This window comes from Rosa rugosa, chromosome 2 (assembly GCF_958449725.1).
Source record: "Rosa rugosa chromosome 2, drRosRugo1.1, whole genome shotgun sequence".
NCBI lineage: Eukaryota > Viridiplantae > Streptophyta > Magnoliopsida > Rosales > Rosaceae > Rosa > Rosa rugosa.
Window position 1 is genome coordinate 22,393,161 of NC_084821.1, and position 18,817 is coordinate 22,411,977.

Sequence of the window (18,817 nt, forward strand, 5' to 3'; positions counted from 1 at the left end):
CCAAAACTCAAAAAGAGAAAGTCCCACTCATCATTCTCTCACCAGTCACTGTTGCTCCTCTGGTAATTTAATTTCAAACACATACCAATCATACCTCCATATAAATACACGTACAGTGAGCACAGTGTACTGCTCTCTAGTCTACTCTGCAATGGCTTTTAATGCGGTCCTCCACTTCTTTCACCAGCTTCTCTTTGTTTCTCTCTGTTTCTGAGTTTGTCTCTCTGTTTGACGACTTCAGATTCTTCATTGGTCTCAAAGATTCCAGCTTTTTCACCATTCTTCGATCCCCATTTCAAAAGCCCACAAAATCTTGTGCTGTTCTCGCCGTAATCTCTACTGGGTTTAGTAAGGTTTTGGTGAAAACCCAGAAAGGTATAAGCTTTCAACAATGGAGGATAGGATGAAAAAGTATAGACAAGTGAGTCCTGAGAGGGCTAAAGTGTGGACTGAGAAGTCGCCGAAATACTACCAGAATCGGAAAGTTCCGGTGGTTTATTACCTCTGCCGGAACCGACAGCTTGAACACCCTCATTTCATGGAGGTTCCTGTAAGCTCTTCTCAAGGTCTCTGCCTCAGAGGTAATTTAGTAATTACGTAAATATTTCTGGGTTTCTAGTTTTATGAACTGGGTACTTTGTTGTTCTCAATTTTGTGAACTTATTATGTTCTGGTGTTATCTGGTGCAGATGTGATTAATAAGCTTAATGCTCTGAGGGGCAGAGGGATAGCATCCATGTATTCATGGTCTTCTAAGAGGTGAAGTTCTTGTCATTTTTACCCCAGTTTTTGTAATGGGAATTGTTGCTCAAGTAGTTTTTGGTTGATTGAATGAGTGCAGAAGCTATAAGAATGGGTATGTTTGGCATGATCTCAGTGAAGATGATGTGATTCTTCCAGCCCATGGAGACGAGTACGTCCTCAAAGGTTCTGAGATCTTTGATGAATCCAATTCAGGTAAATGGGTACACTGTTCATTTTGTCATTACCTGTTTGCTTTTGAATGATATTCCTGATTTCAAACTTGCCATTTCTCTCTGCACCCAAAAATAAATATAGAGGACTTTAATCCAAAGTTTCCATTTGGTGGATAGGGAATTGAATAATTACAAATATAAATAGTATGTTACTTTTTGTTCAGATCGATTCAGTCCGATAGCAAATGTCAAAATCCAGAACTTGAAACAATTACCGGAACCAACATCTTCTAGAAGCCAAGATGATTCTTCATCGTCTTCCAGTTTGAATGGAAAGGAGACAAAGCAGTCCCATGAAGATGAGCTCTCTCCTCCAGTTGAACGACCAGGAGGCTCTTCCAGTGTGTCTTCAGAGTCTGGAAAGAATTCTTCTTGGGGTGGTTCTCTGAGCTTGACAGAGTACAAGGTTTACAAGAGTGATGGTTTAGCTGATGCTTCTACACAGACTGAAGAAAATGTGAACAAACTTAAAGCTCTAGAAACATGTACAAGGGGTGTTTCCACAGATGATGGGTCACTAGAACCTGATTGCAGTTATTACCAAGACCGAATTCCATGTTTGAAAGAGAATTCTGAGATTTGCAGTGATTCTGTTTCCCCTCCTGCATCTTCCTCAAGTGCATCTTCATCGGGTGGGAAGACTGAAACTTTAGAATCACTTATTAGGGCTGATGTTAGTAAAATTAACAGTTTTAGAATTCTTGAAGAGGAAGAGCTTCGAATGCCAAACAATGCAAGGCTCAAGGCTAGTAATGTACTTATGCAACTCATTTCATGTGGGTCAATATCAGTGAAGGATCATAGTTTTGGTCTTGTTCCAACCTACAAGCCCAGGTTTTCCCATTCTAAGTTTCCCTCGCCATTATTTTCTAGTTCAATAATGCTGGGTGAGCTAGACAGCCTGTCAGAGAATCCAAGGCTAAAGGGTTTGAGATTGGAAGATAAAGAATATTTCAGTGGGAGCTTGATTGATAGTAAAGTGCTCAAGGAGGAAGATGGACATACAGCTCTAAAGCGATCGTCTTCATACAATGCCGACAGGTTAGCCTAGTTCCTAGCTATCTTTCAATTCTTTTGGACACATTTTACTGTGTAAGTGTATCTCTATATTTCTAGTGCTCAGTTATAAATGTTTCATGATTAAAGCATTTGTGGTGATTTCCTGAGACTAGATGGTAAGGTCGGTCCTGAATTTGGTCAATAACGTACTTAGGAAGTTAAGAGGATCGCAAATATAAAGTGCAGGGCTGTTTATTTGGAGAGATTTCACATTTACACTAGACGGTGAAAGCCAGGGATTTTGCCATAGTTTTGAAGTTTTATCAGGCTTGTGGATATCCAAGTTGGATAATTTGAAACAGTAGAAAGACTTGGAGTGACATACCAATAAGAAAGCAAAAGTAATATATGAGGCATACAAATGATGTTAAACTATATTATAGTCTACCAGGGAACAATAGACGATTCAACATTGTAAGGTTTGTATTTGGTTTACGTGTTAGCGTTTACTTGGGTTGAAAGAATGTTTATTCTGTGTCAAATAGAGAATTTAGTTGGGGACTTGGGATGATTTTATAAACGTGGTTTACCAACAATAAAGGCTTTTAGAGGATTGTCCAAAGTGTTGATAGACAGTAAGGGAGAGTTGAGAAACATCTGTTGTACACCAGAGAGTATTGCGAGTTGAAACTAGGGTGACTTCAGAGCTTGGGGGTTATAGGTCTTGGGTTTGGTGTAGTACTCATGTAATTTGTAAATGGATATTCTTTCTTGTCTGTACATATGGGAAACATTGCACTGAGTCTCAATAAACACTTTTTACTCTTGTATGTGAGCTATTTTGCGTTTCTTCTTAATGGTTGTCAAAAACATAACAAATCGTAAAACCTGAATATGGTAGATCTCTTGTTAGCATCACAGTTCTACACAGAAATAAAACTATTATGAGAAGTTATGAAATTTTGATTTGATCTCGAATAGGTAACTAGAGCAGGTTAAGTTCTATTTTTCAGAGGATCAAATTAGTTTCTAATCCTGCTGAAAACAAATCGAAGGGGATATATGTCCTAGGATAAATTGCATCTTTGGGGTTTCCCTCAGTCCCAGATAACTATGTCAAGTAGGGATAATTATGTGGGTGCTATTAGCAAAGGATCACTGTTTGGTTTAACTTGTCGATTGAGATCTATTAGCATCTGGTTTGAACTGGGTGGCCCTGATGTAAATGCTCATTATCCCATGCTTCTGATACTAGCACCGGCAATTATGTAACTTCAAATACTATACTTATCAACTTGCAGGAGTTGTAATAAGACGCCAGATTCAGTTGAGGTCAAAGAGAAGGAGTCTACCTCAGGACGCTCAAAATGCATCCTAAGATCGATCAAGGCTTCACTAAACAAGCAATCACGGAGTGAATCTATGAGATCTCCTATTTCTGATAAACCAAGGAACTCCTCAGATGGAGTTGATGGTGTACAAAGCAATACCCCTACAGTATCCGATGGAGGTAGTAAAAGAATCACAAATCCATCCTCTGTTAAAAAGCAATCGAAAAGGGTAGATGCTTTCAGAGGAGAGAAGGAGAAGGTTATCAAAATCGAAGAAAGTTGAGTTTTGCCCTCTCCATTTTCACATTGCTACAATTTTTTCTATCCATATTCCTATTTCCTTGTGAATGTTGGTTGACATTATGTTTCTTTTCTTCCCTACAGGCTTGCTTCAGGAGCTCGGGTTGTAATCCAATCAAGAGCACCTCGTGATGCTGCTGCAGTTGGCAGCTCATGGTTGTAGACCCCCCATTGGTTTTTTTTTTCAGGTTGTTTGAATTTCAAAATTATGTCAACCTTTTGGCGAGGAAGGTGAAAAGAAATTTTTTTGTACATCTGAAAAGTGAAAAGAAAGGAGCAAATCACTTATTTGCAAAGGGTTAATTGTGGTCCTGGCGGACCTACTCCTGAGACATGGAGTTGGTTTTTTGCATCTGGTTGCTCCATGTTTTTCCCTTTTATGAAACTGTTGTTGCAATATCTTCCTTTCATTGTCATTCTTTTTGTTTCAGAATACTTCCTCTAGGGCAGTTCCTCTTGCAGCCATTATTATTTTTTTTGAGGAAAATCCTTTTGGTTTTGGTGTTGGGAAAATTCAAAATTGAGCATATCATAGGATTCCCATGTTGTAAAGTGATTGACCCTCAAATCCAAAAGGTACTTTTGACTCTCATTTATCAAAGCAAAAGGTCAAAGCAGTTTACTTTGCCGTTGGTAATAATATCTAGTATAGAGAGAGCTTCACTTTTTTATTACTTGTGTCTGTCATTTAGAATAATGCCATTGGCCCTTTTGTTGCTTTGGTTGCAATAATAGAGTGGTCTTTTGGGGACTAGATTTCTAAATTGTTATTTCTTGGTTGTCTGGAAGATTTTGTGTGCTCCAGAAAGTAGATCTCTTTACTATTTTCTATAGTGTCTTAGTGTAGAGGTAGAGACAATGCGGCAAGGGTTGCAAAAGTTCCAATCACATGTCACAGGACTTTAATGTGATGCTCAAAATCTTAGACAAGACGCTGTGAGCATTCATGAGCTGTCTCAGAGCTGTTTTTCTTTTGAAATGGTGCTTGTGGTTTATTCTTCTCCTGCTTTTGTAAGGTGAGGAAGTCTTGAAGTCGAAGATTACTCTAATTTATACACCAAATCCAGGCTTTCTTCAAAGCAAAGGGAAAAGTAGGGCTAGAATTCTATGTTGAGGAGGTGGTGGTGAGTGGTGTGACTCGGTGGTTCTGTCCAGTGCTTCCTTTCCATTAGGTCTTGTTAAAGCATTAGGTCATTAGTCATTACTCACGGTGTGATAGTTCAGCTGGTTTGAACTCCGACTTTGGCTTTGAGTGTCCGGTAAAATTATCTTTACTACTTGAGCTACAAGCATCAGTGTTTCTTTTTTCTACCCCGATGGACATTGACAACAAGATATACTAAAACTTACGTCAAATTTTAGCCGTTCCTTTGGTAACAATTCAACCATCAACAATGGACTAAAGTCACATAGTAGATCCACCATGTGAAATAACATACGACTCAAATTACAATCTCATGGTGCGACTCCCTTACAAAGTTGATGGAGATACCATTTTGATAGTTGTTACTTGTTAATTGTAAAGTTCTTGATGAAGAGAAGATGCTTAGGTACCCAGATGTGTTGATTGTCTTAGTGTAGTATATTGTGAAGGGGGAATCAATGGGAATTAGTACTCACTTTTCAAGGTAGTTAATATTGAACAACCCGTTGATTGTTCGACAATTAATGAAACGAATCGATGTTAGGTTTCAGTTGCAATGGGACACCTTGAAGGTCCAAACTTGTTCATCAATTTTCATGGTAGTTCAAAATACAATAGCTATTCATTTGTTTCTGGTAAACTGAAATGCTTAAGAACATGGCAGGTCAATCAAGAAAGATTGTCTCAAATTTGCCTTTCAAGAAAGATTTCTTTTGTAATTGTTTAGCAGAAGATTGAATTAGATTTCGATCAAGTTAGTACTAGAGATCCCAAATTTGTAATCCTCTTTGATTTCATCAATTCTCCTTGGAAGTTCATTTGGAAGCTTAATATACCTCCCGAACAAAAGGCCTTCATTTCGGTTGTTGTGCACAGAAAACTGCTCGCCAATGTCCAGAGAGTTGAAAGGAAATTTGCTACTTGTGATACTTGTTCAATCTGCACCAATTCTCCTGAGACTCTGCTTCACACTTTCAGCGATTTCCCAGAGTTTCTTCCATTTGGAATTTTATAAGGAAACCAGGCAACAATTTTACAAGGAAACCAGGTAACATCCAATCTACCTTTTGGTCTCACTTTGTATAGATGGATTACTATTCAGTTGCATTGTACTCTTGCTATTGGAAATGGCATAAAATTGGGTAATTTCTTTGTTTTTGTCTGCTAGTATCTGGTGGAAGTGGAGAAACAGAGAAATCTTTAAGCAAAATTTTCAGATGCCTATCCCTCCTTCTAGAATTATGTTTACTGCTGCTGAAGAATGGAGAGGTGCTCAAACTAAATCTACTGTCAATAAAATTTATAATTCCAAACTGGCTTAAGCAAATTTCCTTTCAACTCCCATAGGATCCGTTAAATTGAATATGGATGGCATGGGTTTTCAGATTAAGTTGGGAGTTGGTGACATATTTAGATGCTGAAGCATGGGGTCTTCATGATGATCTTAAACTCTTAAGATTGTTCAAACCTGCAATATTTCCAATCTTTAAGTGGAACCGGATTCTGCAATCCTTGTCAATCTTGCGTGGTAACAATGTTGATTGTCAGTCTCTTGGTTCTCTTCTTGCTTGCTACATAAAACTCATGGTCACATTTGATGTATTTTCTTGCTCTTACTCACATTTTTAGAGAGTGCAGCAACATGACTGCTGAGGCTTTAGCTAAGAACAATGTTGATCATGACTATGGCATATTGTCGTGTTCAACTCTCATCCAATACATGAGATTCAGGCTTTTCTCGCAGACTTGGATGAAGTTTCAAGACCCAGGACTGGGGTTTGCTGTAATAGCTAGTTTCTTTGTGTTTTCTAAACAAGCCAGCAACCAAAAAACAGAAAAACAAAAGAAAAAAGCCTCAAAAAATGATTTTTTATTTTAATCATGACTTGCCTCTTTCAATAATGTTATTATTTGCTAGAGCCATTTATCCTAATGAAAATATACAAGGCCAGTGCATTTTACTGTATGTAGGATCTAGAAATACCTTAAGCCAGTTTGGACCGTCATTACAATTTCTGAGAACTTTTTCAACTTTTTCCACCTGCATATGTGTTCAAGTCCTTTCATACAATGTACTGCTAAGCAGAAGCGATGCATGAACACAAGGCACGAATGACACGAACAGAAACCTCCCTGCTCCACTTTTCAGCTTCTCACAGTGGAAATCTAGCTTTCCATCCCATCACCTCAACCTCAAACACTCACTAGTCCTCTAAGCTGCTCACACCATCGGACTTGCTCGCTGCGCTACATTCAGAGACGGGATTTACAATGACACGAACATAGATGTACAACTTTGCAGCTTCTGCAAAACGAATCTGCCAATCAAGTTGTGGAAATAACAATTCACAGCTGCTCAATGAAACTATGAAGAGATTCGATACAGTGTATTTTAGTTCCATGCTGAAATCAAGGGAATCCTTCATTCTGATCAAGAGTTTCAAGTGTGACAGGAGCAGTACTACAAGGAGAAAGCATTTGACTTTCGGAGGGACTTTCAGCTTGAGTATCTAGATGGGTAATGTAAGGCCTCGTACCGGGAATGATGGAGAAGTAACTAGTAAGATTCAACTGCAAGAAGATCAATTAATAGCACAAGACAAACAAAATATTTTAAGAATCTTGTTAAACCTATTGGATTGGAAATTAATAACAATCCTAATTTGGGTTTGGAAACAGATATCAGTGCTAATATACTAGAAACGAAACATCCAATCTAAATTAGGATTGCAACACACCAGAAATCATAGAAAACATACAAGCAATGCAAAGGACAAACAGCCAACGCATTCTGCTCTATTTGAGTAACCAGACCAGACTGCAGACATGCTGCACTCCACTCACAAGCATGCTAATGCCTATCCTTATACTACAAGCCACAAGAGGGATAAAGCTCCACAGCATAATGTTTGTGCAGTAGGCCAAGCAAAACCAGAAGCCAATACATCAAGACAAAGGCCCTGAGTACTGCTGCATATCAAGCCACTCATCTTTCCAGTACTTCTAATCATATATGGATTCACCATACACAACAATTCAGCAAAGGATGCAAGCATCAAATGGAATGAATGAATACACAACCAAAAAATTTCAATCTCTTTATTTCAATGTCATTTACAACATTTCTTTCAAATCTATTGTCTTGGTGTTCATGAGTTGCAAGAGTAATATTGTTGTGTAGCCAAAAAAACAAACTATGTATCTTGTTTCATAATACACTCTCATTGAGATTATTCTAACACAGGCAAGTTCACCATATGAATGGGAAGACCCCTTTTTTCCTTTGAACACCTATATTCAGATCTCATCAACTTATATGATCGTTTTGAGGCACGCTGAATCCAGAGTTGAGCAAAGAGATAAAGTAGATTTGATGTCAAAATATATATATGAAAGTCATGTCGATCTATCTAGCAAAGCAAAGATTCAAATAAGGGAAAAGGTATAAAATTGTGTGACTTGACATATTCTTACTTTCAAATACACACATGGAGCATACAATAAAGTTCATCAGAAATTAATGTGGCAATTAAATATCTTATTGAACCTCTGCAGAAGTCTTTGAAATAAAAATTGAAATAACTCATGTATGACAGGCTCATACAATGTCTCATTAATAGCCACCTTGATCTGTTATTGCAAGTGTGACTTGTATACACCAATTCTATGCCAAAAATTTTCCCAGGAAATGCTTAGCCATGTTGTACTGGGCAGAACTCAGAAGAGTCAGCAGGCAAACTCAATTCTATATCACAAAAATTCCAGTTCCTGTTATTGCCCATTTTCTATAAAAGCACACCCAAGTTCAAAAATATAATTCTATGTGCAGAAACCTACATATACTCCAAAAATCTGTCCACAAATGTGCTCATTATGTAGTAATTTCCTAGGTTGTAATGGCCTACATGGCTACATGTGTACAAATCATCATAGTCATCCAAAAATTGTTTCAGCCACCTAAACAAGACAACAATACGTTCAACTTGATCGTTCAAACTCTTTTGGGAATCCCACCAGCAGAGCTGCTAGCTCATCAGGGCTTAATTTAATTTGACAAAAGGATCCACAACCCAAGTAAAAAATTAACTCAACTAAACAAAAAGATACCATCCTCAAACTCTTGTGTAAAAAGGGATCCAAATTGGTTTTCTCGAACTCCAAAATCTCACGGCAGTCAGGCACCAAAGACAGAAGCTAAAAGAAATCCAGTCTAGTTTGCCATTTCTAAGGAAGATTAAGAAAATTAGATAGAAATGGGTAAGGATTCAATGTTATGACAAAAATCCACAACGTGAAAAGGAGGCAGTGGATTCCTGAAGAAGCTAACAAGCTCCTTACCTACCTTAAAGGCTAAGGTTTCCTGAATTAGAAACTAGCAGATCATGTTCAATTGCAAGAACCCACACAGATCTGCAACTGTTGCCAATTTATGCGAACATGATCCATCATCCCAACACCTAAATCTCGCAACCGAGAGAGCCTATTCCAATCATGTGCATCTGCCACAGGTAACTCTTGTGTGAATTGATCCGGTCAAAAATAATTTTCCTGATAAACACTTTCCTTCAGCTTCATCCCTGATAATTCAATTCAGATCTGAAGACTCGGTACCAGGGTCTAGAAGATTAAATTAACTACCGAGTACAGATCCGAATAAGGATTAAATATGTATATGAATAATTTCAATTTAGGTAAACAACAGAAAAGCAGAAGTAGCAAACCCTTTTCCATGACCGATTTGAGAAGACGAAGAGAGAGAGAGGATAAAGGTGGCGACCGTGTAGATCCTGAGAGTGTATTCGCCTCTGACGAAGCTAAAGAAGAAGAAGAAGAAGAGCTTCAGAGTTGTCAGAGGCGAAGACACTCGCAGAGCCTGCACGGGCCAATTAGAGCCATTGCTTTGCCTGCCTCCGACTTTCAGATCCAGATCCGGATCTAGATGTGTGTATATATAGATCTAGATCTGTGCTCCAGCACAGGGGCATACATGTACATAATGGAAACTTTCTGTCCTCTCAGCTGTTAATGTTGTGCGGTCCAGCTGGTAATATGGTTTTTTCTAACTTGTTCGATTCTTTATGTTTCCCATTTATGAAAGATATTTTGGTTTTTATCTTTTCGACTAAAAGTATCTCCTCTTTCAAATAAAAAAAAAAAAATGTTTTTAGAGCATCTCCAACAACGACGTACGTCTATGCAGCAGGTAAATATTTTGGTTATTTCTGTTCACCATCTTTTTATGTCCTATACTCCTATATAATATCTCTCAAGCCATCCTTTTATTTTGCAGCCATCATGTTCATTAATTAGCCAATATATCCGATAGTATTTTACAAGGGAAGGTTCAAGGCCAAAATCAGCTACCTAATTTGATCAGTAGACGACTAAAATTTTTCACTTTCATTATTCGACTAAAATGATTCTCAACTTTCAAAAGTGATCAAAATGATACCTAAATTTCTAAAAACAAATCAACTTGATACCCAACTTTCATAAGTGATTAAAATGATACCTAAGGTTTTAAAAACAAATCAACTTGATACCTCGGTTTTGACCCTAGGGGGTTCTAGAAAGGGAGAATTTTTCAAATAGTACCTGAATTAAAGGTCACTGTGAATTAACTTTCCTGACTTTACACTAATTACACTTTGATACCTGGACTATAAATCTCGACCCACTTTTGGTACACACCATCAATAACTCCGTTAACCTCATGTCATTATTTAATTTTGTAAAAGGTAGTTTGGTATTTTCACTCCCTCTCTCTCTCTCTCGGTCATGATCAAATCTCAGCTCCAATCTCATTTCCTTGCTTTCTGCAACCTCAGCTCTGACTTCACCTACTGCCCAAAAGCCCAGATAAACCGCAGTTGCCATTCCTCCAAGCCAAGTTGCTGTCAGCCTCCCTGGCCTCTCCGGGCCGAGCCCTGCGTCTTAACCACGCCCTAGCCTCCAACCGGGCCGACCCAATTTTTCTCTCTCTTCTTCCTTCATTCCTCTTCTTCTGTCTCTCTCTCTCGAGCTTTCTCGCTCTCTCAAAGTTCTGATCTTCGATCCATGGTTTCTTGACCCAGAAAACTGAATTGATAGCTTGGCTGAAATTGGAGATAAACAAATGAAGAAAAGGTTAGGTCTTTGAATCTCCAAATTGATAGCTCGGCCCCTGTGCACAAAACATGAACTCACTCACTGTGCACAAAACCATCATCAAAATCAACACCAAAAAAATCTAACTGGGAGTAACAAAAGACCGAAGCTTTTAACAACCCAAAAGCCGTCGTAGCAAGCGGAGGAGCAGTATCGAGTTCGCTGCGGTTCTTGCTTGGAAGTAGCAGAAAGTTCCACTTTCTCCTTGTCTTTGTCGCGCTGCAGCATCTCGAGAAACAGAGTCGCTCTTCGTCTCTGTCGCTGCCATTGACCACCTTCCCGAAGCTTCTTTCTATTTCAGTCTAATCAATCCAAGCAGCAATCAACATAGAGGTAGGAGAAGAGGACTCTCCTTAATTTCACACCGGAACCGCCTCGATCCTCACCGCTTTGCTTTTGCTCTTCCCCACCACCGTGAACGGACTCGACCCTCGAACTCGCGGCGGCGATGGCTACTTCGGGTTTGGGTTGGTGACGGACCTCATCGACTCCGCCGACTCCATCGTCCTCATGAAGCGCTCCTCCCACAATCTCTCATTCGTCCACCACGCCATCATCCACTCCCTCTCTCTTTCTTCCAATTCTGATTCCAATTCCAATTTGAATTTCTTCACCTTCTCATCTTCGATCCATGGTTTCCCGACCCAGAAACTCAAAGCCAAGACATTTTTTTTTTATTTAAAAGAAAAATAGACTTTCCAAAGGTGGATCTACGGTCAATATCGCACCACCAAATTTTTTTTTTTATTAAAAAAAATTAACTTTATGAAAGTGGATAGTCAAGTGACAACTTTACCCTTCAAAATATATGAGGTGGCATGCCAACTAATGGAGTTATTAACGGTGTGTACCAAAAGTGGGTCGAGATTTATAGTCCAGGTACCAAAGTGTAATTAGTGTAAAGTCAGAAACGTTAATTCACAGTGACCTTTAGTTCAGGTACTGTTCGAAAAATTCTCCCTTTTAGAAATAACTTCTTTTTCTTCAATTCATTTTTGGAAAAAACTTTTTTCACTCAAGTTATAGAGGTCTTTAAACCGAGACATAGACATGAAGTACGGAAAAATCCGAATTCGTAGGAAGGCGTTATGGTATGAGGAAGATGGGCTAATTTTCAGAAAACTTTCCCTAAAAATGGATTTTTTTTGGGGGGGGGGGGGGGGGGGGGGGGAGCGGGGGCGCGTGGTTTCAGAAACCCATTAGACCAATTATAGAAATTAATCTTTGATCCCAAACCCGCAAGCCCAGCGCGTTCTCCTCTGTCCGGCCACCACTAGCCTCTCCACCAGTCAGAAAAGGACCACCTATCCTTTCTTTGTCGATCTATAACCTTCCTTATGATCAATTTGTAGTGTGCAGCCAGAATTGAGGCCGAGAAACCACTTGGGTTTTAAAGCCCTTCAGACAGTGAACCAACCCCTCAAACCTCTTGGATCAATTCGAAATGAGAAGGAGAATCAATAATTGGAAGTTTCGACTCCCTTGTACATAATCGAATTTGAGAAAAATGCACCATCAGTGCCTCAACTCTTGTGCACCGGCCAAGTTGATACCCAGACTCTCAGTGCTACTAATGTGAAACTTGAACCCATATTTCGCTATCGATGAGGTACTTCCGTCAGATTTTGCTGACGGCTCCGTTAGATGTGTGACGTGGCAAGCATGTGGGCCCTAAAAATGCCATGAAATGACTTAAATGACCCCATAAATTTTTTTTAATTTTTTTAATTTATTTTTTTACAATTTTCTCTCTCCTCTTCTTCTTCTTCCTTTGTTTTGTTGCTGCGATCTCCTCCTCCTCCTCTTGAACCCAGAATAACCATTAACCAAGAGGCCAAAATAGCAAAAACAAAAACACGTACAGCAACTGTTCATGTCATGTTCATGTCCTTGAATCCAATCCAAATCATCCATTTTATTTTATTTTTCATAAGCTTTACTTCACATACATAACCCAATGGCCACAACCACAGTGACCCATACAAACAACTCAGAGACTCAGGCTTCACCCTCTGTTCATACTTGTTCTTCATCTTCTCATCAAACTCTTTAGCCTTAATTTCTGCAATTTTTTCAGCATGCTAGGAGGATATTTGGGAAGGAACAAGAGCTCCTAAGATTGGATTTCGAGGAAGACATTTTCTGGCTTTCGGGTTTGAATTGCTTCAGACTCTGAAATGTGTTTTTGGTTTGTCCAAATCATCCATCATCATGAAGCAATAACCCAAATCATCTATCATCAAAAGCAGAGCAGAGAGTGTAGTTTCACCTATGGCAACCCTTGAGGAAATCCTAACACGCCGCCCAGTCGCCACGGCGATCCACCTCCCTCGACCCGCCTCACCCGACATGCACCGCCGGTGTCCGGCTTTAGGTCAGTCCCGCCTCAACCTAATGGCCTTCTGCAAAGACTTCAATGCCCAACGCAGAAGCACAAACCCGATACTCCCATGGCAGTGACCATTACGGTGTTCAAGGACAACACTTTCGAATTCATCGTCAAGTCGCCGCCGGTGACGTGGTATTTGAAGAAGGCGGCGGGGATTGAGTCCGAGAGAGGCTGGCTGGGGCACGCGGTGGCGTCGACGCTGTAGGTGAGGCACGTGTATGAGTCACGAAGGTGAAGCAGTCGGATTATTCGGACGGTGAACACGGTGGGGATTCAATTGGTGAAGGACTTGGAGTGATTTTGGAGGCAGAAATTGCAATTAGAAACCCTAGGTTTATTTGCATGTTTCTTGATTTTGGGGCAGTTTGTATTTTCTTTCTGGGAAGATTGAGATCACAGCAACAGCTAAACAAAGTAAGAAGAAGAAGAAGAAGAAGAGGAGAGAGAAAATTGTAAAAAAAATAAATAAATAAAATTTTAAAAAAATTATGGGGTCATTTAAGTCATTTCATGGCATTTTTGGGGCCCACATGCTTGCCACGTCACACATCTAACAGAGTCGTTAGCAAAATCTGACGGAAGTACCTCATCGATAGCAAAATATGGGTTCAGGTATCACATTGGTAGCACTGAGAGTCTGGGTATCAACTTGACCGGTGCACAAGAGTTGAGGCATTGATGGTGCATTTTTCTCATCGAATTTTAGTGTAATTATAGATGTTGTTGGGTTAGTTGTTGTGAATATTTTAACATATATATCAACCGCCGATTTAGAGTAAACCAAGTGACGCGTGGGTCGATGCGCAACCACTAGTAGATTTAGAACCTTTTTGTTTTGAACTTTTGATGCTGGACTGACACAACACTTGGGAGTGACATACAAGAAAGCATATTGTTTTATGTAAACAAGAGAGAAGAGACTGCTTCATTTCCAAGCAAGCTTGATTCTAGGCCTGTCCACACTAGATATGAGTAAATGTACAGGGAGACCAGTCTTTCAAGTCCAGGAGCGACCAAGACTAGTACTCCAACTCTAAAGTTGAGAGCTTATGCAACTCGATCGATCTTCCCAATGAAATAGTTAATTTGAAGAACGCTAAGTTAAATCTCATTCCAAAAATCTTAGTTTTATGTGATTGATGTTGATGTCTTTCACTCTAATGAAACTTGAAGCTAGCTAGTAATATAATTAATTGCTACTGAAGTTCTACAAGAACAAGTTCCATCAAGAAAAGTAAAAGATCTAGAGCCAAAAGCCCAAAAGTACCAAAAAAAAAAAATGAATGAATTTATTATTGACATACTTTAGGTAATGGAACAATCAAAATTCAGCTAATAGATCTGCAATTTAACAACTTTTCTACTGTACCTGAAAAGCTATATTTACAAAAAATAACAACTAGTTAATCTGAAACCCTCAACCACATTTGATGTCACTCGACATGATCTCATCTCACTATCTCAGCCACATGATCTGATAAGCATGAAGCACCATGACCTCCTTGTGTCTGTTTGGTATTGTAAGAATTGCAGCTGAGACATTTGTGTGCGACAATGTGAAAACTGACTTCGCCTTTAGCTCCACAATCATTGCAGAGGATCCCCACCTGATTTATGCATGGAAAAAAATAGTGGAATTAGACAAAAGCATGAATCAGAACTACCTATCTTTAAAGTTTGACCTGGGAACCTACTATTTTGGTTCTGTACGCATGAGGCATTGGAGTTGAGGCAACCTGCATTACAGTAACAGTGAAGCAAAGTTAGAATATGAACCAAGTTTACGGGTTTATGCTCCAAATGATTTTGGAAAAGAAATAAGAGATCATCGAGTCTGTACCAGTTCATCAAGCTTTTTCCACAAGTTGGACATATCATAGATGGACTTTGAGCAGATAGGGCATGAATACCTACAAATTGGAGGAATACTTAAGTACACAGCGATTGGCTTAAGGATAGTTAGTTACAACCTCCATGCATGTGCATTAATTTTGGTAATATTGTTCCACTTTACTCGTGCATATTACACTGATATGTATTATGTACAAACGAAAAAGTCTATGGAGCTCACTGTGCATGCAGCTTCATCTCTTTCAGACATTCACAATGTATTGTGTGTCCACAGCGTAATATGCTAATATCTCTCCTTGAATCAAATAGAAACTGCAATTCATATTGTAGTAGGAATTTATTTTTTTGAGAATCATAGTTTAAAATAATAACTTGGAAATTTCAAATTAATTAATACTACTACTCTTTGACTACCTCAAAACAAACAGGACAGTTATGGTGCATTGCCCTTTCTATACAGCGATGATCTTTCACTGACTTAGGGTAGCAGCATCCTAAACAAAAACAAGATATATACCACATGGTTAATCAGGAACTGGGAAATGCAAAGAAAAATGAAATGCAGAAAACTATCAAGAAGGGATTAGCTTATTTCTCTCTTACCGCATTTCTCACAATGGAAGAAATTTTCTCCCCCTCCGATTCTTCATTGGCAGATATAACAAGATTAACATTACAAAAAGGACGAAGAGTTTTCAAATACTTCTTATGCATGAACACATGAAATGATTTTGAAACATTTACCTGCATATTCCACATTTATCACAGTGGTATATATCTTTTGAAACCTACAAGATGCAACAAATTTTGTTGTAACTAGCAGTTCGGTGAATGGTAAATGATAAAGGTGCACCTGGATTGAACTTATTTATTTAAAGACTTACATCATCATCATAGAAGTTGCATATCGCGCAAAAGTACTTTCCCAAGCAAACCCCGCAGCTAACGCAATGTTGTTGAACCTGATAGTGTAAACATGACAGTTGCTCAGATAAAAATAACTCTAAGCGCGCGGTCTAAAGTGTGTGTAGATTCTGGAATTAGATATTGAACTCACATCTTGTTCTATGCCACACAGACAGCAGATGACCTGAAAAGTCAAACAAGAGAAGGTACAACAATTAAAAAGGGAACTGATGCAGTAAACCACATATTCAATATATAGGCGTATGCATATCAAAGCGTATCTAGAAAGAACGATATTATGCTACCAGAGAATTTACCCCGAGTCCGAGGAACAGAGAAACTATTAAAACACAACTCAGTTTTCTTCTAGAATAATGGGCAGTACATGAGACTACCAATCACCGGAGCATCATAATAGCTTAAAGAAAATTTTTGGCTGATTATCGCACAAGCATATTATTTTTCAACAGATAAAGAACTAGCAAACAATCTGTGTGTCACACCCACATAGCCTCTATTTCTACTTTGATTCGGATTCAGCAATCCGCAAGAGGCAGAAACTGAGTTGAGCAATGCTAATGCAATGCTTTCCTCTTAAAAGAGACCACAATCATCTTGCTGCTCTTGTTTTTTCGGTTTCATTAGATTACAAACTCAAAAAGGCCGGGGGAAATAATCTGTAATCACCCTTAAAATTTGAAACATAAAATGCAACTAAGAATGTAACTAGAATGCCAACCTTCTTAACCTCGTGACGAGAAATGACATGTCGATCAAGGGGATCAGTATCTAGGGAGTCCTGTTTTGAAGATTCAAACACAAATAGAACAGGTTATGCATATCAAAATCCTTCCACACAAAAAGAATATATATTTTAAAGGATTTTAATGACATGAACCTTTGCTTCATCATGGCAATGCCGGCAATCATAAACCTCGTTACAACAAGGAGCTCTGATTTTGCATCTTCTTTTTATAATGCGAGCACCTAAAACCCACCCAAAAAAAAAAAAAAAATCGGATTTTGAATCAGAACTAGCAAAGGTGACCAAATTCAACTACGTCTTCAAAACAACTCACAATCTAAAAGAAGAAATAAGGGGATGGAGAGAAGGTAAAAATTGGCAGACCCAAAATTCCCAGCTCCAAGCTCTGTAAGAGACAAATGATCTTCATGACCAAACTCCTTTCTTTCTGAACGATGACAACAGGGCATCGTTTCCATTTTCTATCTCTCTCTTCTGTAACAGACACAAATGAAACATCAAAAGAAAATAAAATGAAATATCCAGATTAAAATCAAAGGTTCAGATACACAGAAAGGAAACCCACACTGAGTTTGAAAGCTGCTTGCGTTTCGATTTTGGTCAATAGTAAGAGAAGCGATTTACTCACCGCCAACCACACTCGAATCAATGCCCCTTCATCCTTTATATACATGTTGCCCTAATTGAATTCCTTAGTGAGGAAGGTGGAGATTTAGAAGAATTATTACTGTATTCTCGAATTTCTGGAATTCATGGGTGTGGCTGACTGGGTCACAGGTCATAGCCAACTTGCAGATACCGCTGATTACTCAGATGGATTGATCGATAGCGTTTTACTGCTCAGATATGGGAAGTTGATCAGTTTCTTTTCTTGTGAAACAAGATTCATTCATTATATGCTTTAGGCATGAACCAATAAATTTTTGCGAGCTGTAAGAGACTGTAATATTTGACTATTAGTGAGTAGATTCATAATAAATCATTATCAAACCAAAATCATAAAATTGAGTAGCTCTAAAGCTGGAGCCAAGAAAATATTTTCTTTCCAAAAGTTTTCGAGAGTGATAGAATGCAGCTGTTTGCATGTTGTCATACACAACTCATCGATCATATTCATATAGATCAGGTAAAATGTTGAATTTTACTAACATTTTACTAATATTTTTACATGGATTGAAATAGAGAACATTGAAATTGAAAACAAAAATTAAAAAAATAGAAGTAAATCAGATTATGATTTTATTAGAAAGGGTCCTTGACCCAAAGCACCAAAATTGACAAAAATTATCCCACTTAGCCCAACAACAGATTTTTATTCCCACTAACACAATTTGAAGTGAAATAACAATTTTGACCTCAGCCTAATCAAAAAACTACATCAATGCCATCGATCTCTCATTGCTCTCAGATCTCTCTCTGTCTCTCCTCTCTCTCTCTCTCTCGAAGGCTCTGTCACCGTGTTCTTCCTCTTCCCCTCCGACCCGGCCGGATCCAACTCAACCAAATCGGAGTCCAACTCGTCGGAGAAGCTCACCCTTGACATCTCGTTCTCGCTGACGATCAAGGTCGATCTGGAACCGCGACTTCTTCAGCTTCCTGCCGCCGTCGAACTCACTCCTCCGCCACCTTCTCCACACCTCGAAAAACAATGTCTCCGCCGGAGATCACGACGCCGGGGACGAGCCTCTTTCGCCTCGATTCCACTGCAGCCCACCGGAGAACAGTCATCTCCGGCAAGATTCGGGTCCAATTTCAGGGTACTTCGAAGCGGGGATAGATGGTTCTTGTTCGGCCCAGTCTCTCCATGTCCGGCCAGCTCGACCGTGGGCTAGTGGCTTGGCTCAGCTCCGAGAATTTGTTCGCGGTCGACCCGTCGTGATTGTGCCGGTGATGGCTTCTTCTGCACACAAGTCAAACTGTACAAATAGCCTCGGTGTCTCACCTTCCAACTGGTTTTGTTCAATAGTCTGCTCTGAATCTCTCTTCTGATCTCCCTTCTCCAAAATT

General features: G+C 39.1%; 1 protein-coding gene, 1 long non-coding RNA gene and 1 pseudogene across 2 annotated transcripts; 1 reads left to right on the forward strand and 2 right to left on the reverse strand.

Annotated features, from left to right (window-relative positions):
* LOC133733973 (protein SOSEKI 3) lies at positions 1-4,269 on the forward strand. The gene is made up of 6 exons (XM_062161634.1): positions 1-581; positions 690-759; positions 842-957; positions 1,142-2,018; positions 3,278-3,585; positions 3,692-4,269. Exons 1-6 carry the CDS (start codon positions 392-394, stop codon positions 3,715-3,717), a joined length of 1,587 nt encoding a protein of 528 aa, XP_062017618.1. The 5' UTR covers positions 1-391; the 3' UTR covers positions 3,718-4,269.
* Positions 4,270-6,601: 2,332 nt separating this feature from the next.
* On the reverse strand, positions 6,602-9,789 carry LOC133731700 (uncharacterized). Its single transcript, XR_009856760.1, has 2 exons — positions 9,209-9,789; positions 6,602-8,842 (listed from the first exon to the last, which is right to left on the reverse strand). It is a non-coding gene; the product is annotated as an uncharacterized LOC133731700 (long non-coding RNA).
* A 4,848-nt stretch (positions 9,790-14,637) lies between these two features.
* LOC133732984 (E3 ubiquitin-protein ligase RZFP34-like) lies at positions 14,638-17,640 on the reverse strand (annotated as a pseudogene).
* Positions 17,641-18,817: the final 1,177 nt, after the last annotated feature.

Excerpts from the sequence above, each read along its gene's own strand:
- LOC133733973 (XM_062161634.1), top strand. The coding sequence starts at position 392 with ATGGAGGATAGGATGAAAAAGTATAGACAAGTGAGTCCTGAGAGGGCT. Across the intron at positions 760-841 it reads TATTCATGGTCTTCTAAGAG|AAGCTATAAGAATGGGTATG; the intron begins GTGAAGTTCTTG and ends GAATGAGTGCAG. Across the intron at positions 3,586-3,691 it reads GGTTATCAAAATCGAAGAAA|GCTTGCTTCAGGAGCTCGGG; the intron begins GTTGAGTTTTGC and ends TCTTCCCTACAG.